Source organism: Doryrhamphus excisus, chromosome 16 (genome assembly GCF_030265055.1).
Source record: "Doryrhamphus excisus isolate RoL2022-K1 chromosome 16, RoL_Dexc_1.0, whole genome shotgun sequence".
Classification (NCBI taxonomy): Eukaryota; Metazoa; Chordata; class Actinopteri; order Syngnathiformes; family Syngnathidae; genus Doryrhamphus; species Doryrhamphus excisus.
Genome location: NC_080481.1, coordinates 341,872 through 360,000, shown reverse-complemented (window position 1 = coordinate 360,000; position 18,129 = coordinate 341,872). Strand labels below are relative to the sequence as shown.

The window sequence follows — 18,129 nt, the reverse complement described above, 5'->3', positions numbered from 1 at the left end:
TTCAGGAGAACAGGGCAGGTTCTGGAGAACAAGGCCGGTTCAGGAGAACAGGGCCGGTTCAGGAGAACAGGGCAGGTTCAGGAGAACAGGGTCGGTTCAGGAGAACAGGGCCGGTTCTGGAGAACAAGGCCAGTTCAGGAGAACAGGGCCGGTTCAGGAGAACAGGGCCGGTTCAGGAGAACAGGGCCGGTTCAGGAGAACAGGGCGGGTTCAGGAGAACAGGGTCGGTTCATGAGAACAGGGCCGGTTCAGGAGAACAGGGCCGGTTCAGGAGAACAGGGCGGGTTCAGGAGAACAGGGCCGGTTCAGGAGAACAGGGCCGGTTCTGGAGAACAGGGCCTACACAACTGCCTTACTTGCGGTTGGTGTCTTTGCGTTCAATCAGGTACGAGCCCTCCAGAGAGATGCCAGCAAACAATCCTCTGGATTTGCAGTAGGTGTAGACGGCAGAGATGTTGCGCAAGGCAACATCGGCTTCAACGTTCCTGGAAGCACAAACAAACAATCTTAGTGGCCACATTCCGGAGAAGAGTGGTGCCGACGGCTGGATGAAACCAACCTGCCAACCGGCCCCACGGCGACGGTGCAGTTTCCTCCCAGCGTCAAGTTCCCGCCTTTAGTGAAGGCATCAATGGCTCGCCGCTGATTTAGGATGATTACCAAATCAGACACCTGAGGAAGACGAGGAGGTGAGGAATGTGATGACATTTCGGTCCCTTCATGGACGCCACTCACCTCCACGCCAATTTCAAAGCCGCCGCCCAGGCCAGCGATCCCGATTGCAGAAGGAGCCGACCAGCCTGAGCCAGGAAGCAACCATTAGTGTGAGCAACATTTAAACGTGGTGATCCGGCAGTCTGGAGCAGCTATTGACATGATTGACATGATTGACATGATTGACATGATTGACATGATTGACATGTTGCCGTGCCAACAAGTCATGCCCACCGGAGCCAGCTTTGGCTGACAAAAAGACAAAAGCAGTCATTGGCCACCCAAGAGCCAAATATGGCAGATAAAAGAGGTGTTCGATGCCCGTCCAAGCCCACGGCTAAACGCCCCCCCCCCCCGGGACTTACGTCTGTCCGCCAGCCTGGCGATGACGATGCCGCTGCCTCCTCTGGCTGTGATCACAAAGCCAGCCTTGACCACAGAGATGATGGCCAGCCCCTCAGCCTTGGCGATCACATGAGCTGCAAAACACTCACTCGTTAGATCACCAGGGGCCGCACATCGTTAAGAAAATTCATTATTAATCACACATTGGATTCAGTATTAGAACAATATGCGCATCATGTCGTTAAAATGATGATTTTGTAGACCTACATTTGATTGTTTTTTGAATTATGAAGAATAAAATGCATCAAAGTGGCCCCCTCCATCCTGCAGGTTTCCTGTGGACAAACTTTAGACACCCTTGGCTTCCTGTGGGCAGCCTGGGTGACACCACCTCACCTGGGTAATGCCAGACTAGACTGGGTTATGGTATGTTGGTACCCGAGGCCAGAGGAAAAAACCTAAACAATCAAATACTTGGAAAGTGAAAGTGGGTAGCGTGCAGACCTCACAGCTAGGAGACCCGAGTTCAATTCCATCTCTGTGTGGAGTTTGCATGTTCTCCCCGTGCATGCGTGGCTTTTCTCCGGGTACTCCGGTTTCCTCCCACATTCCAAAAACATGCTAGGTTAATTGGCCACTCCAAATTGTCCATAGGTATAAATGTGAGTGTGAATGGTTGTTTGTCTATATGTGCCCTGGGATTGGCTGGCCACCAGTCCAGGGTGGACCCCGCCTCTCGCCCGGAAGGAATTGGAAGACTGTACCGAAATACAAAAACTTTGCCCAACCCTAATCAGTGGCATACGTAAGTAACATATACGTTTTTCACCAGGAGCCTTGAGGTGACTCTCTGAAGTTTCGAGAGTGTTCATCTGCAGCGACGTCACCTTACCTGGGATGAGTTTGTCCGGCCCGTTCCGATTGGAGATTTCAGTGAATTCTCTGAGGATCTTAGCTGCTTTCTTGGTTTCAGACTTGAGGTTGGAAGGAAGCGGGTTGTTCACTGGAGGCAGAGACATGAGCGTTAAAAGGTTAATAATAATGAACTACATATTTACCTCATTTATGGAATAACGCTGCATTTTGTAATAATTAGCCAATTTTGTTGTACATTTCTTGTTGAATTAATTGGATGGGTTTCCACCAAAGACAGCTGGGATAGGCTCCAGCACGCCAGCGTCCTTCATGAGGATAAGCGGTAGAAAATGAATGAATGAATAATTGGACGGGCTAACTCGTTAGCTCGATTTTAGTCCCATCAATCCATAACACCTTATTCCAAAAGCATCCTTCCCTTTGAATGGATTTAATTTGAATGTCCGTTATCTGACTGGAATAATTCCACAGAGTCTCCACTCTAAAAGAACCACTACCCCCTTCTTCATAGCATCCAAAATAATACAAAAAAATACAAAAATACATACAACCACCAATTCAACCAACCGCCTCATTTTCATATCTCCACTCACAATGACGGTATGATGTATATGATACACGTATGTATATGATACGATGCACACAGAGCAAGGAACAACTTGACACGGACTCACTGTGAGGCATTCAGATACACTTGGAATTTTGAGTGTTGTTTTGCATTTTTATTCACATCCCCACTTTGGCATTTGATGTACGCCTGGGGGTACACGCGTACCACTGCTGTAAATATATATACATGTACTTTACACTACAACCTATTAACAGTAGCATCTATGATAATTAGGTTATGATTCGTCTTTATGTGAACATGTCAAACGTGTACTTGTCGTCATGTACGTTTACACGGGATCCACACGGCTTGACAGTACAACCGGACGTACGTTTGAATATGGACCAGCACAGAAAAATACAAACAATCTTTGTGTCCATGCGGACGTGGCCTAAATGACCTTCTAGTAAAGTGCCAGGGTGACTTCCTGTGTGTTCCCGTGGGCGTTCCAGCGGAATTCACAGGCTGCAGCAGAGGGAATGTTGGCAGACTGGCCGGTCCGGATCTGCTGTCACAGTTCAAACAGGAACCCGTCGGTGCTAGATCACCACACAAAGTGGAGTTCCCGTCCCACCGGACAGTCTGGCTGGTTCTTTGCAACAGTTCTACTCTTTCTATTGTGGGTCAGGGAGAGGTCACTGGACTGTGGATATTAAAAATGAAGAATCTGATGGGGGTTCTAGCGGCCTCTGCCACCTTTCAAGTATTGGAATGCTAAGGCGATTCAAACATTTGAGCACAGCAGTGCATACACTATCCCTCAGAGGGCAGGAGAGATGATAGTATGATAGATGACAGTAGAGAAGGGAAACTAGAGGCAGATCACAACACAAAACAGCGCCGCCCTGCGGCCAATTATCTTCTCGGTCATAAACAAGCTCATTATGTTTGAATAACTTTACTGTCACCCTGAAAAACCTTTGCCAGGACCCGAACAATGACATATGAAGTTATTTAATTCAATAATTTGAAGGAAAAGAAACATAAAAGAACTATTTATGTAAATAGTTTGACAGCAAAGAACTGCCAACTTCCAAGCCTACAATAAGCATTAACTATCAAATCACAAAAACTACAACTAAAAAGGACTAACGGGCTAAAGACCACTAAAACCTTTCTTAGGATATAATTATTCCGGTTCGCTGATTCATCATGTTAGAGCTCTCTGATGACACTTCCGCATTGTTGTTGCGTGTTCGGAACAACACAAACAAAAAAAAAGTATTTTTATTCATCAATTGACGAAGACCTTAAACGGAAGTGAATGAGCCATGTGGTTAAAAAACTTACTTTTCTCCTCCTCGAGCTCAGGATGTTTACCTGCGACAGGTGAGGCTCCGCTCGATTATTTCCTTCTCTCAAATTGCTCTACTTCCGCCTCATCTGACGTTTTCACCGCTGCGCGCGCATTCCCCGGCCACTCACAGGCCCCCTCCGGGGACACGTGACAGGTGGACACAGCCCACAGCTGATGATGACCGTTGATGTTGAGAGGGACCCCAAGCGGGGCGGGTGGCGATACCGCGTTCGAGTCCAACGTATGACAGATTCTGGCCATTTAATAACGTTAGTATGTATTTTCATATTTTATTGTACATATTAGCATAACAATTTACACTATTTTATTTTTAAACAGTGTAATATAACTCTTTTAATTGTCAACATGTCCACTTCAAAATTCATGTTAGTCACGTTTGCAATGCATGACGTCAAAAAACAGAAAGTATTTGTCTGTAAATCAAACAGCCTGTAAAAGATGCCCCAGTCGAGAACCACTCACTTCTACCATAAAATAAACTCAACCTTATTTCCCTGAAAAATACATGAAAATGGGAAATTAATTTCTCGTAAATAATAATAATAAAGTACATTTATTTCCATCCATCTATTTTGAGGGTATGCTGGAGGGGGGGGGTACTTGTACAATAATTGCTGCCACTGTGTGTTAGTCAGGGAGGCAGGGAAGATGTGGACGAGAGGCAGCATACAACCTGTCACCTGTCACCTGTCACCTGACCTCACCCACGGTGAGGCAGCATTTAGCCACTATGGCCCCCGCCTGTGGAACAGCCTGTCGGAGAGCCTCAGGACTGCGGAGACTGTTGATATTTTTAAAAGAAGATTAAAGACGCACCTTTTTAATCAGGCTTTTAACTAATATTGTTAAGCTTTTATTATGTTTTCATCCTTTTAGTCCTATTTTATGTTCTTATTCTTCACCTTTTAACTCCAGTGTTTTGTTTTTATCTTGTTAGTCCTATTTTATGCTCTTAATCTTCAGTTTTTAACTCCAGTGTTATGTTTTATCTTTTAGTCCTATTTTATGGTCTTAGTCTTTAGCTCCAACTCCAGTGTTTCCTCAGGGGGGTCCTCCACACTGGGGGCTGTTTGGGTATGCTGAGGGGGTGCCATCCTTGGGTCCCTTCGACACGGCCGGCTGGGGGGTTCCTCCCTTTAATGTGGGGGTCCGCCCGTCTAACGGAGTCGGAGGGCCCGGGTGCTGGTCCTCCGATGGCACGGCCTGCAGCTTCTCCCAGTGTGGACGGCCCCAAAGGTGGCGTTTCCTTGTCCCTCAGTACCATGCCATGTCTCCCTACTGTGGGTGATTGTGTGCTTGTGTGTGTGTGTGTGTGGGGGGGGGGTCTAGTATGGAGGGTGGGAAGGAGGGGCTTTCTTTTTTCTTCATTGTTTTCCTTTTTAATTGTGGTAATTGTTTTAATTCTGGAAAGCACTTTGTGTTGCATCTCCTTGCAGGAAAAGTGCTCTACAAATAAAGTTGATTTGATTTGATTTGACAAGTTGAATGTGTTTCTTCGGACACGTTCATGTTGGGAGGAGCCTTCAGTGTGATATTCATCCAAAAGATATTCATCCAAAAGAAACATTCGCTAGGCTAAAGTCAACAAGCAGCCAGCAATGTGGTTCTGCCTGTTGACTGACTGTTCAATCCTCTGTTGGAACACTTTAATCATCTTCTCACCACCTTACAGGAGCTCCATGAAAACATCCAAATCACCACAAATGACTCCACAGCAAAGACTGAATTTGAGAGCGTTTCCAAATGAGATGAACACTTGTGATTATGAACTTATTTATATTATATAAATACACAGCATCGGACAAGTCGGCAGGTTTGGTGAAGTCCACAGCCGTCGTGTTCTGTCAACCTCCAGTTTCCAGTCAGTCCAGCTCAGATGATTGGTGGTGGTTGCAGACGTCAGAGCTAAATAATGAGCCTGTCTGTCCTGTGGATGAAGAAAGGCTTGAACTCATCAGTCAGGTGGAAAAGCAGCCGTTAAGATGTTGTTGCCAATGGGAACTAAAGAAGTGGTAGGAAAATGTAGGAAGACTTTTGCTTCAAAGAGTCATTTTCTAGTCTTTTCTGTACTACAAGGTACACTTAAAAGCCTTCCATTTTCTCATATAATCCCACGAGGATTAACAAAAGAACTCCAACCGCCGTCCACTGGTGGAAACGGGACATCCCAAGCGAAGCGGCGTGAGAACGATGGAGGACAGACGGCAAACACGGCGGCAGCGCCAGGCGAGTATGGATTGTGAGTGCTTGGGCGAAGTGTTGTCCGAGCTTTGGCGAAAGTCGGCATCATTGCTGAACAGCCACCGGACGACGAGACGATGATGAGACAGAACCCGGCGTGTTTGATGCCGACATTGCCCAGCTTTTCAATTCAGATACAGAAGATTCATGGAAAATATGGTGAGTGTATTGTTCAATTCTTTATAATACGGTGCACCTTATGTACGTGTTCAGAAATAGACCCCGTAATTATAATCCACTGCATCTTATTGTGCAGACAATACGCACTCAAAGGCCCAAGTACTACTACAGTACAATGGAGAAAATGAAGTGAAGTGAATGAAGCAATGCCACCTGAAAGGTTTTTTGAGGTACTTTTTTGGGGACTACTTTGGGAAACTGTTCCAGAGGGTGTCGGCACAAATTGAAAGGGCCCCAGGACAGTGCCATATCCCATTGCTTTAATGTTGTGATGCTTTGGTATTGTATGTATTGTACACCCTTGCCTGGGTAAAGAAAGGTCAAATAACTAAAACAGAGGTTGGCAACCATGACGAGGAACCAGGCCATTTCCAGCTGGAAGCCACTCATGACTGCTTGTTGATGAGTAAATGCGTGGCGAAACAAACACTTCCTTGCTTTTTTTAATGTGCAGTTCTGATGTATTCAAACAGAAATAATAATAATAATCGAGTGCATGAATGGGACAGCCCTTCCGCCACAGAGAATAGTCTAGAATCTTCAATCCATCACAGCTCGAGAACAGCAGGTTTTAGGACTCCACTGTACTTTCTGGCCGCATATGCCATTGAATTAGTCGCCCTGACGAGCAGCTGAGCCACGCTTATTAATCGCATTAAAAAATGGATTGTGCCATGCTTGATATCCCAGCGTGGCGAGTGGGAAGGTTGCCCCAGGCGGTGAAGATGGCTTCATGGGGGGCATAAAACTCATTCTGGCTTTTTGTGGTCTTAAACGTGTGATCAGCTGATGAACATCCTAGTTGACTTGAATGTTTGAAATTAAAGGCAGTTAGCAAACTGAGTCCTGTGACAATATTATATATACATATATAATATACAAATTTCCCCACTGAGGGACGAATAAAGGCATATCTTAAGGCATATCTTAATATTCTAATATTAAGACGCACAATTTGGGGGTTTTCTTGAGCTTGAGTATTGCATAAAAATCTAAACCAAAAAAGGTTTTGGATCTTTCTTTAGAATATGTGAAGGTTTCAGAATGTGTATGATAATAAAACTTTGACATAATAGTCTCGTTTTTACATGGCTCTGATCCAAATCCAAGCTGCAATCCTCCTGGAGTCTCTTTGTCCTCAACACATTCATGCACTCCTGGAAGGATTCTTCTGGGATTCTTCATCCACGTCTTGAAAACGGGTCACCTGTATGACCATTGATGTTGGGGAAGAGGAAAAAGCCAGATTGTGTGAGTACGGAGGTTGCTCCAGCACGGTGATGTTCTTCTCGGCCAGGAAGTGTTGGCCACTCGGGGCGTTGTGACGCCACAAGTTGTCCTGCTCTAACTCGTCCGACAAAGAGGTTACTTCAAGACGTCTCTCAATGGTGAGTAGCTTTGGCATTTTACTTCCTTCTACAGCATAGGTAACGTGTACTGTGGTCATGACATGTTTTTTGCGGGACTACCAATGTTTCAAAAAGTGGGAAAAAACTGGCTATTAGCAACCTCCGCTAAGTTTGTGGGCAAGTCCAGTAAGGAAAACATAGGAGCAGAGCTTGGGGAATAGCAGAGACCTTAGCTGGCTTAAAGCCACGCCCATATAAGGAAGCAAGGAAGCCTGCTCCTCTGTGACATCACAAAGGAACAGTTTTTGCAAGGCCCTCTGAAACCGAGTGTTTTGAGCCATCCCAAACTTCTTTCAGGGTTCACTTCCAAATGCGTAAACATCATTATCTGAACTTTGGCGGCGTTTAACACGAGAATCCAACATTCCAACTACATTTGTAGGTCAGATAGTGGAATAGGCCCCTTCACCAAATCAAGTTATTCTATGTGAATAATTGGAATGGTGTGAGGTTACAGCAACACGTTAAAGGTGTTTGGTCATGGATGAAATGGACACAACGTGGAGCCTCCTACCGCTGCAGCTTTCACCTCTCGGCACAACGAAGGCTGTGGGCCAGTCGAGTCAGCAGACGAGCACATCGTTTAAAATCTGCTCCAGGGAGACAACAGAAGAATGTTTACGAGAGCGGAGTCAGCTCCGGTTTCATCCTAGCGTATTCTTTGGCATCTTGGTCATAGGTCTGGGTTCCAGTACTCACAGGCTGGTACCACACAGTCCCTGACATTGTGGTAAAGTCTGTGGAAGTGACTCCTGCACTTTGGGTTGAAGTATAGAGGACCTGCAGACAAAAGCATAACGTTAGTGTTGGTGTTGGCGTATTTTATTCAACTTGCCAATCGTTGGATGCATCGGCGCTGAGATGAAGAACCTGACCTGTCAGATGTTTGATGATCTTGTCTTTTTGGCGTAGAGTTCTGCTTTGAGCGGCTGCAACTAAATGGACAGATGAGTACAACTCTACACACAATCAGGAACATGGAAAGCACCTGTCACCAAGCTAGCTGCAAATACACAACCACTTATGTCACTCACTGATTGCTTTTATTGATTGACTTGATTGATTGACTTGATTGATTGATTTTACTCACTGATTGACTACTGTAATGAACCAAGAGAGGCAACTCTGTCTCGGTTCCAACAGAGGTTTGACGGCTGATGGAGCAACCACAACTTCAAACAGACACGGACAACATGGCTGACCTCGTTGGACGCTGCTCCTGCTTTTCCTTTTTCGCGAGTGTCCATCTAGTCTTGGCTTCATCTCAACGCTTTCCCTGGAATAGTGTCCCACTCGCTTGAGGAGGCCACAATCTTGACGGCCACAGCTTCTCAGCATGGCGCCAGCCAGCACCAGGATGTACAGCACGGAGATCAGCAACCAGCGGCCCGTCATGACTAACGTACGCACAAACACATCCTTAGCCTTCGTCACAAACATCGTCTTACATTCTTACAATGGAATGTTAGTGAGCGTATTCGCTTTGTATTTCATGACACACTTTTTGCATCTCACCAATGATCATGATATGGAATAACTCCATAATAGCTTCTGGCTCAGTTATTATTGGATATGTACTCAACAAAAATATAAACACAACACTTTTGTTTTTGCTCCTGGTTTTCATGAGATGGACTCAAAGATTTGGGACCCGTCTCACCGAGGTTTGTTTCCAAAGAGAAACGATATTGTTGGTCATGCTGTGTTTATAAAAAAGTCAACTCAGCAATTCTTTTTAATGCTTTGAAGAGCTATTTTCATAACCATAACTAGCTTGTGCAGCTGCACTCGCTCGTAAGTTGCTAAGTTATCACATGGATACTGTAGCGATGCAGGAAAGATGACTATGCTCTGTTACATAAGTGCTGTCCTATTCATGCGCTAATAATCCATCATAATGGTAATCGATTAGAATTGGTAATCAATCATTTCACTTAAAATGTACTGTAAATGGCTGCACGGCGGTCCAGTGGTTAGCACGCAGACCTCACAGCTAGGAGACCCGAGTTCAATTCCACCCTCGAGCATCTCTGTGTGGAGTTTGCATGTTCTCCCCGTGCATGCGTGGGTTTTCTCCGGGTACTCCGGTTTCCTCCCACATTCCAAAAACATGCTAGGTTAATTAGCCACTCCAAATTGTCCATAGGTATGAATGTGAGTGTGAATGGTTGTTTGTCTATATGTGCCCTGTGATTGGCTGGCCACCAGTCCAGGGTGTACCCCGCCTCTCGCCCCAAGACAGCTGGGATAGGCTCAAGCACGCCCGCGACCCTGGTGAGGATAAGCGGTAGAAAATGAATGTCCTGATTTCAGCCTCTCAAATGTGACTATTTTTAAATGTCCTTAGTCATCCATGACAGCGGACCCATTATCTTTGTGTTTCAGGCAAAACAAGATCGTCACACACAAGATAGTCAGCTTTGACTTTGGACTTGTAAAAAAAAAAAACCTGCCCTGAAGTGTATTTTTGTATTTATTGGCGATGCAGTGATGATGCCAGTGGTTGTTGATTTGCAGAAGAGGCTGTGTGTTTGTCAGTTACTTGTTTATACTATATACTGTATTATATATATATACTATATACTATACATAATACTATATACTATATCTATTTAAATTTCGGTGTCAGAGAATTTGCTATGATTTTGGGGAGGGAAAAAGCTCATTCATGCATTCTTGAAAGTGATTGCTGCCAAGAGGCATACATTTAAAATGTTTAAAAAAAAAGATTAATTGAAAAAATAATTGACAGATGGATCATATATTCATATAATAAATGTTTGCAGCCCTATTTGTAAAAAAAACGTATTATTAATAAAAAAGGATTGGGATCGGATTGTCAAGGCTATTAAAAAAATCAGGTCAAAAATGTGACATCCCTAATACAGTGTATACAGTATACAATACATTGTGATAAATCAAGATATATTGTGAGGGGGGACTCTGAGTGTTCAAAATTGCCATCCTGGCCACTGTCACATTTAATAAATTGTAATAAATCTACAAAATCTACAGTGTGCCAACAACATTGATGGAAATGCAGTATATGGGGATCCTAACTACTACAATAGTAAGCAAGCTCGCCCATGGTGTACTATGTAGTACTATGTGGTACTATGTAGTAGTATGTAGTCTTGCACATCACAAGCTATCACCTTTGCAGGTGAACTTGATTTCTATTTATGGTTTCATTCCATGTTTAAATCTCTAATTCTTTGAACGTGCATGTCCAATAGTTCGATGTTTCATTAAGTTTTAGCCCATCTTGCTGTTCTCGACCAAGAAGCCCAAGAGCAAAGTCTATGATTCGATCAATACAGTTTGTATAGAATGGATATTAATATTAATAAAAAACAATTTACCGATCAACCAATTTACTTCATGAATTCTTCAAAAGATCTTTGTGACGCCATCATATTTAACACGATATTAAATCAACTTGGACCTTACCTTGTCTCAGTTGTGACGTGCGCGTGTCGTGTGTGCGCGTGCGTGGGGATAACCTTGTGGACTCAACGCGTCTTCGTCCTCATCTTCATCTTCCTCCCCAGACTTTTCCTATCTGCTGGAACAAGTTGGCCGACTTGTTGCTGGTCCCACGATGAGGTCCTTCCATCCTAGTCCTACCCCGCCCTCTTCTCTCCTCGACCCCAGGAAGTCAAGGCAGGAACTAGCAGCACGTGCAAGCGCGGGCTAAACCTAACCACGCCCACTATACTTGATTTCCTCTGTGTGCCACCTCGGCTCCTTTCCTTGTTCACTTAACTGTATGTTTCCTGTTGTCTTTGGGAGACGTGGACCTAAGTACCATTGGGGGGGGGGGGGGGGGGGGGGGGGTATTGTTTATTTATTAACAAACGCCAAACGCCAGGAGCCGAGTTGTTTTCGTATTTGGAGGCTTTATATGAGAAATATGAGCGTCCAATTACATGCATTCATATCTCTGTTTTTGTGTAGTTTTAGCACAAAGAAAACAAAAAGATGTAGATTCATGTCTCACATTCATGACCAAAATCCCCCCCCCCCCCAAAAGTGCAATTTTCCTTTAAATGTGACCTCACATGAATACAGAATATAATAAAAAACAATAGAATAGAATAGATTTTATTGTCACTATGACCAATGAGGTTTAAAGAAACTTGTGTGTCAAATATAAAAACATGTAAATATATGTACAACATAGAATATAATAAATAGTTTTTAATTAGGAAAATATGCTGAGGGCACGGGTGCCTTGCTCTGTGGAGGTGGGACCTCTGAGAAGAAATCCTCAGTCAGGAAAGATGCCTCGTACAAACACTCATGTCAACGTGACCTCACCTCTGGGAAGCAGACTAGCAGGAAAGTAGACGGGAACGCCGTGGTCTTGCCTCCCAAAGTACTTGGGGTCCAGACCGGCAGGTTCGCTGCTGGTATTGAACCGGCCTTCATTTCTACTCATTGTAGACTTCATGCGGGACCAGGAAGAGGCCACAACTCACCTGTGCTTGGGAACTGGTTGGAGGTCAGGAGCCACCACGGGAGACGCCGCCGCTTTGGGGGCTGGCGGATAGAGGTGCATCTGGAAAAAGACGGTGACAGCGTGTAGGACGGAAAACCAGCGTTGATGCTTTGGGTGCCGTTCTTACCCAAAGGCCAGTGGAGGAAAAGGCAGACGTGCTCTCCAAAGCTTGTGGAAGGAGTGGCTTCATGGACAGCTCCTTCTCGTTGAGCTGCTTGTTCAGCCAACTGATGACTGACAAGACCATGTGGACACAACATGTCAAGCTACTAACTATGTGAAGGACACCACATGAAGAACGGATGCAAAGATGAAGACTGGATGGACAAGTGTCCTCACCGTTCTCATTGGCTTTTAACAAGTCTTTGGCTTCGTTGAGCTTCTTGTGGCTGACCTCCAGCTGCTCCGTCAGCTTCTCTACCTGCCAGCACACACACGGTCTCAGAAGATAGCGAGATAGAGATAGAGAGACGTACCCCTTGATTCTCGTGAAGGGGCAAAACGTAGGGGCAAAGGGGTAGAATTCCGACCTTCCTCAGTACGGAATTGCACAACTTGAGACACAGCAACAGACACGAGCGGCGGCCAACCTGGAGCGACCCTGGAATGTCAGGTAGCACGTACCTGCTGCTCCTTGGTGGAGAGCTCCTGCCGAGTCTTGTGGATGTCCTTGTGAGCACACTCAAGCTTGGCTGAGGTCTCCTGGACGACCTTCTCCTGGGCCACCAGCGCCATGTTCTGGGCCTTGTTCTTGTCCCGGACAGCTCGCAACTCACCCTGAAACTTCTTGATGATCTCAACGCTCTGAGAAGGGGAGCACAACTCCATGTCAGCATGCAGCAGTCATCACCACCGAGGGACTGAAAGTAAGCTAATGGTTCTGGTTTCAAGGGGACCTTTTCCGACCTCTAAATGGAGTTAGAATGTTGTATTGTCGTGTTGAGGGACGAATAAAGGCATATCTTATCTTATCTTATCTTAAACCAAGTTTCACATCATCAAGTTTGTACGTTTGGAAGTGAACCATGAAAGACGTTTGGGGTGGCTCAGACCGCTCGTTTTCAGAGAGTTTGTGATGTCAATGCAATTGTGACGTCCTTATATGGGCGTGCTGAGATACGCCGTAGGTCTGCCCTCCCCCGGCTCTGCTTCTCTGGTTACCGTGAAAATACGGTACATGGAGCACAGCGAGTGATGCTCATTCACGTTTCCGCAACGTGGTTTTGAATTCCCTATAGGGAACACTTCCATATGTACATATCCTATGGACACTATATACGTATTTAAGATTAAGATTTAAGATCCCTCAGTGGGGACATTTGTATTTAGGTTAGGACAGCCCAAATTCTCACAGTACTGTCCCAAATCCATTGTCCCAATCCTGGTGTTTGACGCTCACCAGGAATGATCACAATATACTTCCTACTCTTCTCTACTGCTCTCCTTCTTAATTCCCTCCCCTTCCACATGTAGTCAAGATGGCGATGATTGACGGTGGCAAGTGTCCATCACTGCACGCTCACACCTGGGGTGTGTTGAGGGTAACTTCCAGGTATTGACCGTGCTCTACAATTTGCCATAAGCATGCACTCTAAATGCTAAGTGTAAATTTAGAAGTGTGTCAATTGACACACGGCCTAATATGCACGCAAACGACATGCTTATTATCACGTTATCAGAATGGCCTTTATTGTCATTGTATTAAGATTAAGATTAAGATATGCCTTTATTCATAGGTTAGTCCTAAGCTAACTGCATAATAGCCCAAATTGCATACAAGGAAATTTGTTACAGTACTTATGTACAATATACACCCTTTCTATTCTTATTCTCTTCTTCAATTTCTATAGCATGTTCACGTTATGTACAAGTGTTGCACACTTTCGTTAAAAAAAAAAATCATAATCACAAACCTTGTTCACATCATCAGACAAAAACTTGACCTCTGCCTCGAGTTTTCGGACTTGAAGTTCTTTTGTTTCTGCCTTTTCTTTCATGGATTCCTGGACCACAGAAGTGTATATTATGTATTATTATTGATTATTTATTAATATTGCCGGGAAGCAAGCGCTCACCTTCTGCTGCTGAGTGGCCTCCAGCACCTCCCTGGTGCGGCTCATCAGCTGGTCCTTGTCCTTGACTTCCTGCTCCAGCACAGCCACGGTTATCTGGAGCTGGTTGGCCAGACACTCCTTCTCATGGAGGCCTGCGTCCAGACAGCCGTTCTCCCTCTTCAGAGACGTTACCTGCTGCTTGGAGCGCTGGCACTCCTGCACACAGTCCGAGACCACCTCCGTCACCTTCTGGACCCTAATGGCTTCTCAGATATGAAATGCTGCAAAGAAGAGAAGAATGTTGTAGTCCAACAATGCTTCACCCACCTCCTCGGCATCCGCCAGCTTGGTCTTGAGGAGTCTGATGGTCTGAAGCTGCTGGCTGCTCCCCTGGTGAGCGCTCTCCAGGTCGTGGCGAAGCTTCTGCGTCTCCTGCTGCAGTCGGCTCTGTAACTGTGGGAGGCCACACGACTCGTCGCTTGCATCCTCCAAACCAAGTGCAAGGTGTTCTCATGGGGGGAGGAGTCTCACCGCCGCCATCTTCTCCCTCTCCGTCTGCAGCTCGTCTGAATGACGGCTGGACAACGAGCTGGCTTGAAGGGTCCATTCTGAACGCAGCTTGTCCAACTCCTTGGTCTTCTCTGACAGAGTCTGGCAGACAAGATATTAATAACATACGAGGGTTGCCAATGATTCAAATGTTTAATTAGATTCATCCGTTTTAAAAAATGAATTCATCAAGGTTAATCAACATTTTCAACTATGCCTGTTTTTATGATATTTTATTAAAATACAGCAGCTGGATCATAAATCTGCCATAAACAAACACCTGCTGAGCGTAATTCAGCTGTCTGGACAGATCCTCTTCAGTTTTTTGAAGTTTCACCTCCAGGGCTTGTTTTTCCGCCTGAAACGGAGACGTTGTGCGGACTTTAGTTAGCTATTGTAAAAAAAACCTTTTAGACAGGACTTGATATTGTGGACTGGTATTTTGCCGTTTCTGTGTGTGCCAACCCCCCCCCCCCCATCAACTGCACCAACTATGAGCTATCAGATTATTCCTGAGCACTGGCCTTAAGAGAAGACAGACACCCTGCCAGATAGTCCTTGGTTTGTTTGTCGGAGCCCTGAGTAAGCCTCAGAGATAGGTGGTTCAGGTGTCGGAAGAAATTTCTCTCCACCACCCTGAAGTGGGCGAGGCCTTCAAGTGAGGCAGAGTCACATGACAGGAGCAACTGGAACCTGCGGCCATAAAAACACAACAAACATTTTCAATGGCGGTCAGCGTGCATGCCATGTATGTTTAATAGAAAGACATTAACAAAACGGATCTTAACATTCATATTACAAATTTTTATTTGACAAATTTAGGGCTGTCAATTGAGGAAAATATTTCATCAAGACTAATCACATTTAATCCATAGGTAACTCAATTAATCGCACTTAATCAAAGACGCCAACAAGTTTTTATATATAAATAATAAGGGGTGATGTAAATCTCTTTGTGGTAAACGTATTTTATGTAAAGGGATATCAATATTGGAAATATGGGACGTTGTTTTATTCGCAAAATAAAGATAAGATAAGATATGCCTTTATTCGTCCCTCAGTGGGGAAATTTGCATGAAATCCAAGTTTAATCCAAACATAGAAATCCCAGTTTTGCCTGCAACGTTTCTGCCCCACTTTGACGGTCCTTTACCGCTGCGTTTCTTCAAACTAATGGGGGGGGGGGGGCAAACAGGACATGTGGATGTTAGTCACTCGTCCAAAGAAATGAGCGCTGTTAAAGGAAACATCGGTTAATGCGTACACGTTAACTGTGACAGCGCTAGCTTGTTTATTTACATTCCTACCTTGGATGACTGGAATGCTGCTCGGACTGACACAGATTAAGTAGTTCAATCAGCTTTTCGGGGAATGATGTAAAATCAGTGAGTAGGTCCTGCTGCACTTTCAAACTGCACATACGGAAGGCAGAAAAAAAAAAGTCAAAAATAACATTTATGGGTGGAAGGAACTCTTTACGGGTCTTCCGACACAAACCTTTGAAAATCCTCCTCTGAAATGGTGAGGTTGAAGAGAAAAGATGGATCCACATCGTCTGTTAATCTCACCAGAAGGTCCTGATGGACACACAAAGAGCAGAGAGAAAGGTATTTTCTGTCATGCCGTCCAAAGTTTCTCAAGGAAAGAGGTTACTCAGAGACGTCTCTGAAGGGTAAGTTGCGTTAGCATTCTTGAGTTTAGCGCTTTTCTACAACATGGGTAACTTGTAATGTGGTCATTTAGACATTTGTTGTGGGACTACTAGTGTTTAAAAAACATGGGTAGACCAACTGATGGTGGTGGGAAAAGGCTAGAAGCAACTCCAGACTCGGTGACCTTGTAATTTGCACCCTCAATAATGCTACACAGACAACTTTTAGTTCCATTACTTAGACCGGTTGATAACTGTGCTGTTATTTATTGACCGGTATTCGATAATTTAGACAAAAAAAACATCATTATCATGAAGATTATCATTCAAAGATCATTGTGTCAAGTCATCATTGCGTCATTGTGTTTTATTTGTTATGTAGTAGTAGCAGTACAGTGTACATTTATGCTGGCAGTTGTTCAACACACAATAAAAATAGTTTTTATACAGGGTTTCATACTCACTCGTTTGTGAACTGCACTTTTACTTGATTGGAGCTCAACCGCGACGCGAATATGTGCTTTTCTGGGTAATTAATCAATAGAAAAGGAAGAAGAATGAGGCGATGAATACAATCTATCACAAAACTGAGTACAACCTCGTATTTCAGCACATTATATCTTCTCAAGTGACAATACTATTGAAATGTAACTTTACCACACACTCATTTTTGTCCGGCTACAAAAGCGAGTGCTAACATCAGTGTGTCTTGCCTACAGTCAAGCACGGTGGTGGCAGCGTCATCATCTGGGGCTACATGAGTGCGGTTGCCGCTGGGTAGCTGCGGTTCATTGAGGCTAAACATCAATTCTGAGCAGTGCACCGCATGATTCCCCTCATGGGAGTGTTCCAAAATGATGACAACACCAAACACACCTCCAAGGTGACAAGTGCTGAGGAGGAGCGCTAAATCTCTAACATCCACCATCTCCACTGAGGGAATGTTCACCTGTTCACTGCGAGTTATCCTCATTGGGTTGAGTCATTGTAATGGCTGCATGTTGAATCAGTTTCAGTGGATACTAAATCTGCACTGCTATACATCGACTATTCCAAGTCTCGTTGTCGTATTTCGTCCATTGATGTTCACTGACTGGTGATTTGGGAACACTGCTGTACTCTTTGAATTTGATATTTCGCCATTGGCCACCAGATGTCGCCATGGGGAGATGTTTCGAACGTTCCAGCAGATCGATTATTTTTCTGAATCAATTGTTCCAAATGATTTGATCGTTTCAGTGTTCCATTTCTACCATCCCTATGCATCGCATTGCTTTTTCATATTCTATTCATCAGCGGTGGTTGTTAAAAGTGGTGACACTTTCACATTCAAATATTCTCAAACGACCCGTGTCTTATCTCCGCGCGGCTAATAAATATGTCTATTGTGGTTAATTCGGTATTTAATATCAACAGTCCTACCTTTCTTCGCAGTCTCTGCACCTAACGTTGACTTGGACAACTTCACTGAACACCTTCTCCATTTCCACCTTCGATTTCAGCCGCCAATGAAACCGTTTTTCTTCTTCTATTGGGGTTTCTTCTTCTTCCGGTGTCGCTGGAAAAGAGGCTTTTACTGCGCAATGCCGCCATCTGATGGCATGGAGTGGGAGTGTAAATTGGCTGAGCCATTCAGTTTGCAGTGGTTGACGTGTTCATCATTTTGTGTTCAGTAAGCCGC

The 18,129-nt window shown here is 44.6% G+C and overlaps 3 protein-coding genes across 8 annotated transcripts in view; all 3 read right to left on the bottom strand.

Annotated features, from left to right (window-relative positions):
- Positions 1-3,959, bottom strand: part of sh3yl1 (SH3 and SYLF domain containing 1) — a 6,378-nt gene extending 2,419 nt beyond the window's left edge. For all 4 annotated transcript variants that reach the window (XM_058051474.1, XM_058051476.1, XM_058051477.1 and 1 more), the window contains exons 1-6: positions 3,836-3,959; positions 1,952-2,062; positions 1,080-1,193; positions 736-800; positions 560-672; positions 357-485 (exon numbers count right to left, since the gene is read on the bottom strand). In XM_058051474.1, the coding sequence (XP_057907457.1) occupies positions 357-485; positions 560-672; positions 736-800; positions 1,080-1,193; positions 1,952-2,062; position 3,836 (533 nt within the window). In that variant the 5' untranslated portion in view covers positions 3,837-3,959. The remainder of the gene's footprint in view (positions 1-356; positions 486-559; positions 673-735; positions 801-1,079; positions 1,194-1,951; positions 2,063-3,835) is intronic.
- A 1,298-nt stretch (positions 3,960-5,257) lies between these two features.
- On the bottom strand, positions 5,258-11,331 carry alkal2b (ALK and LTK ligand 2b). Of its 2 annotated transcripts, none has more exons than XM_058051537.1 (6): positions 11,144-11,331; positions 8,896-9,090; positions 8,569-8,628; positions 8,393-8,473; positions 8,208-8,283; positions 5,258-7,491 (listed from the first exon to the last, which is right to left on the bottom strand). In XM_058051537.1, exons 2-5 carry the CDS (start codon positions 9,086-9,088, stop codon positions 8,219-8,221), a joined length of 399 nt encoding a protein of 132 aa, XP_057907520.1. In that variant the 5' UTR covers positions 9,089-9,090; positions 11,144-11,331; the 3' UTR covers positions 5,258-7,491; positions 8,208-8,218. The 2 variants fall into 2 exon arrangements, with proteins under 2 accessions (XP_057907520.1, XP_057907519.1); XM_058051536.1 differs by having other exon boundaries at positions 5,258-5,790.
- Positions 11,332-11,783: 452 nt separating this feature from the next.
- Positions 11,784-18,084, bottom strand: LOC131104632 (spindle assembly abnormal protein 6 homolog). Of its 2 annotated transcripts, none has more exons than XM_058051998.1 (16): positions 17,871-18,084; positions 16,913-16,973; positions 16,295-16,374; positions 16,105-16,209; positions 15,322-15,490; positions 15,078-15,155; positions 14,780-14,899; positions 14,576-14,701; positions 14,270-14,464; positions 14,108-14,197; positions 12,819-12,998; positions 12,534-12,615; positions 12,322-12,428; positions 12,175-12,254; positions 12,014-12,102; positions 11,784-11,949 (listed from the first exon to the last, which is right to left on the bottom strand). In XM_058051998.1, exons 1-16 carry the CDS (start codon positions 17,930-17,932, stop codon positions 11,894-11,896), a joined length of 1,680 nt encoding a protein of 559 aa, XP_057907981.1. In that variant the 5' UTR covers positions 17,933-18,084; the 3' UTR covers positions 11,784-11,893. The 2 variants fall into 2 exon arrangements, with proteins under 2 accessions (XP_057907981.1, XP_057907983.1); XM_058052000.1 differs by having other exon boundaries at positions 12,014-12,099.
- Between the last annotated feature and the right edge of the window lie 45 nt (positions 18,085-18,129).

Excerpts from the sequence above, each read along its gene's own strand:
- alkal2b (XM_058051537.1), bottom strand. The coding sequence starts at position 9,088 with ATGACGGGCCGCTGGTTGCTGATCTCCGTGCTGTACATCCTGGTGCTG. Across the intron at positions 8,629-8,895 it reads CAGGAGCAGCGTCCAACGAG|TTGCAGCCGCTCAAAGCAGA; the intron begins GTCAGCCATGTT and ends CTGTCCATTTAG. Across the intron at positions 8,284-8,392 it reads GGACTGTGTGGTACCAGCCT|ATTTTAAACGATGTGCTCGT; the intron begins GTGAGTACTGGA and ends TCCCTGGAGCAG.
- LOC131104632 (XM_058051998.1), bottom strand. The coding sequence starts at position 17,932 with ATGGAGAAGGTGTTCAGTGAAGTTGTCCAAGTCAACGTTAGGTGCAGA. Across the intron at positions 15,491-16,104 it reads CAGCATTCCAGTCATCCAAG|GTTCCAGTTGCTCCTGTCAT; the intron begins GTAGGAATGTAA and ends TTATGGCCGCAG. Across the intron at positions 12,999-14,107 it reads TGTCTGATGATGTGAACAAG|AGCGTTGAGATCATCAAGAA; the intron begins GTTTGTGATTAT and ends TCCCCTTCTCAG.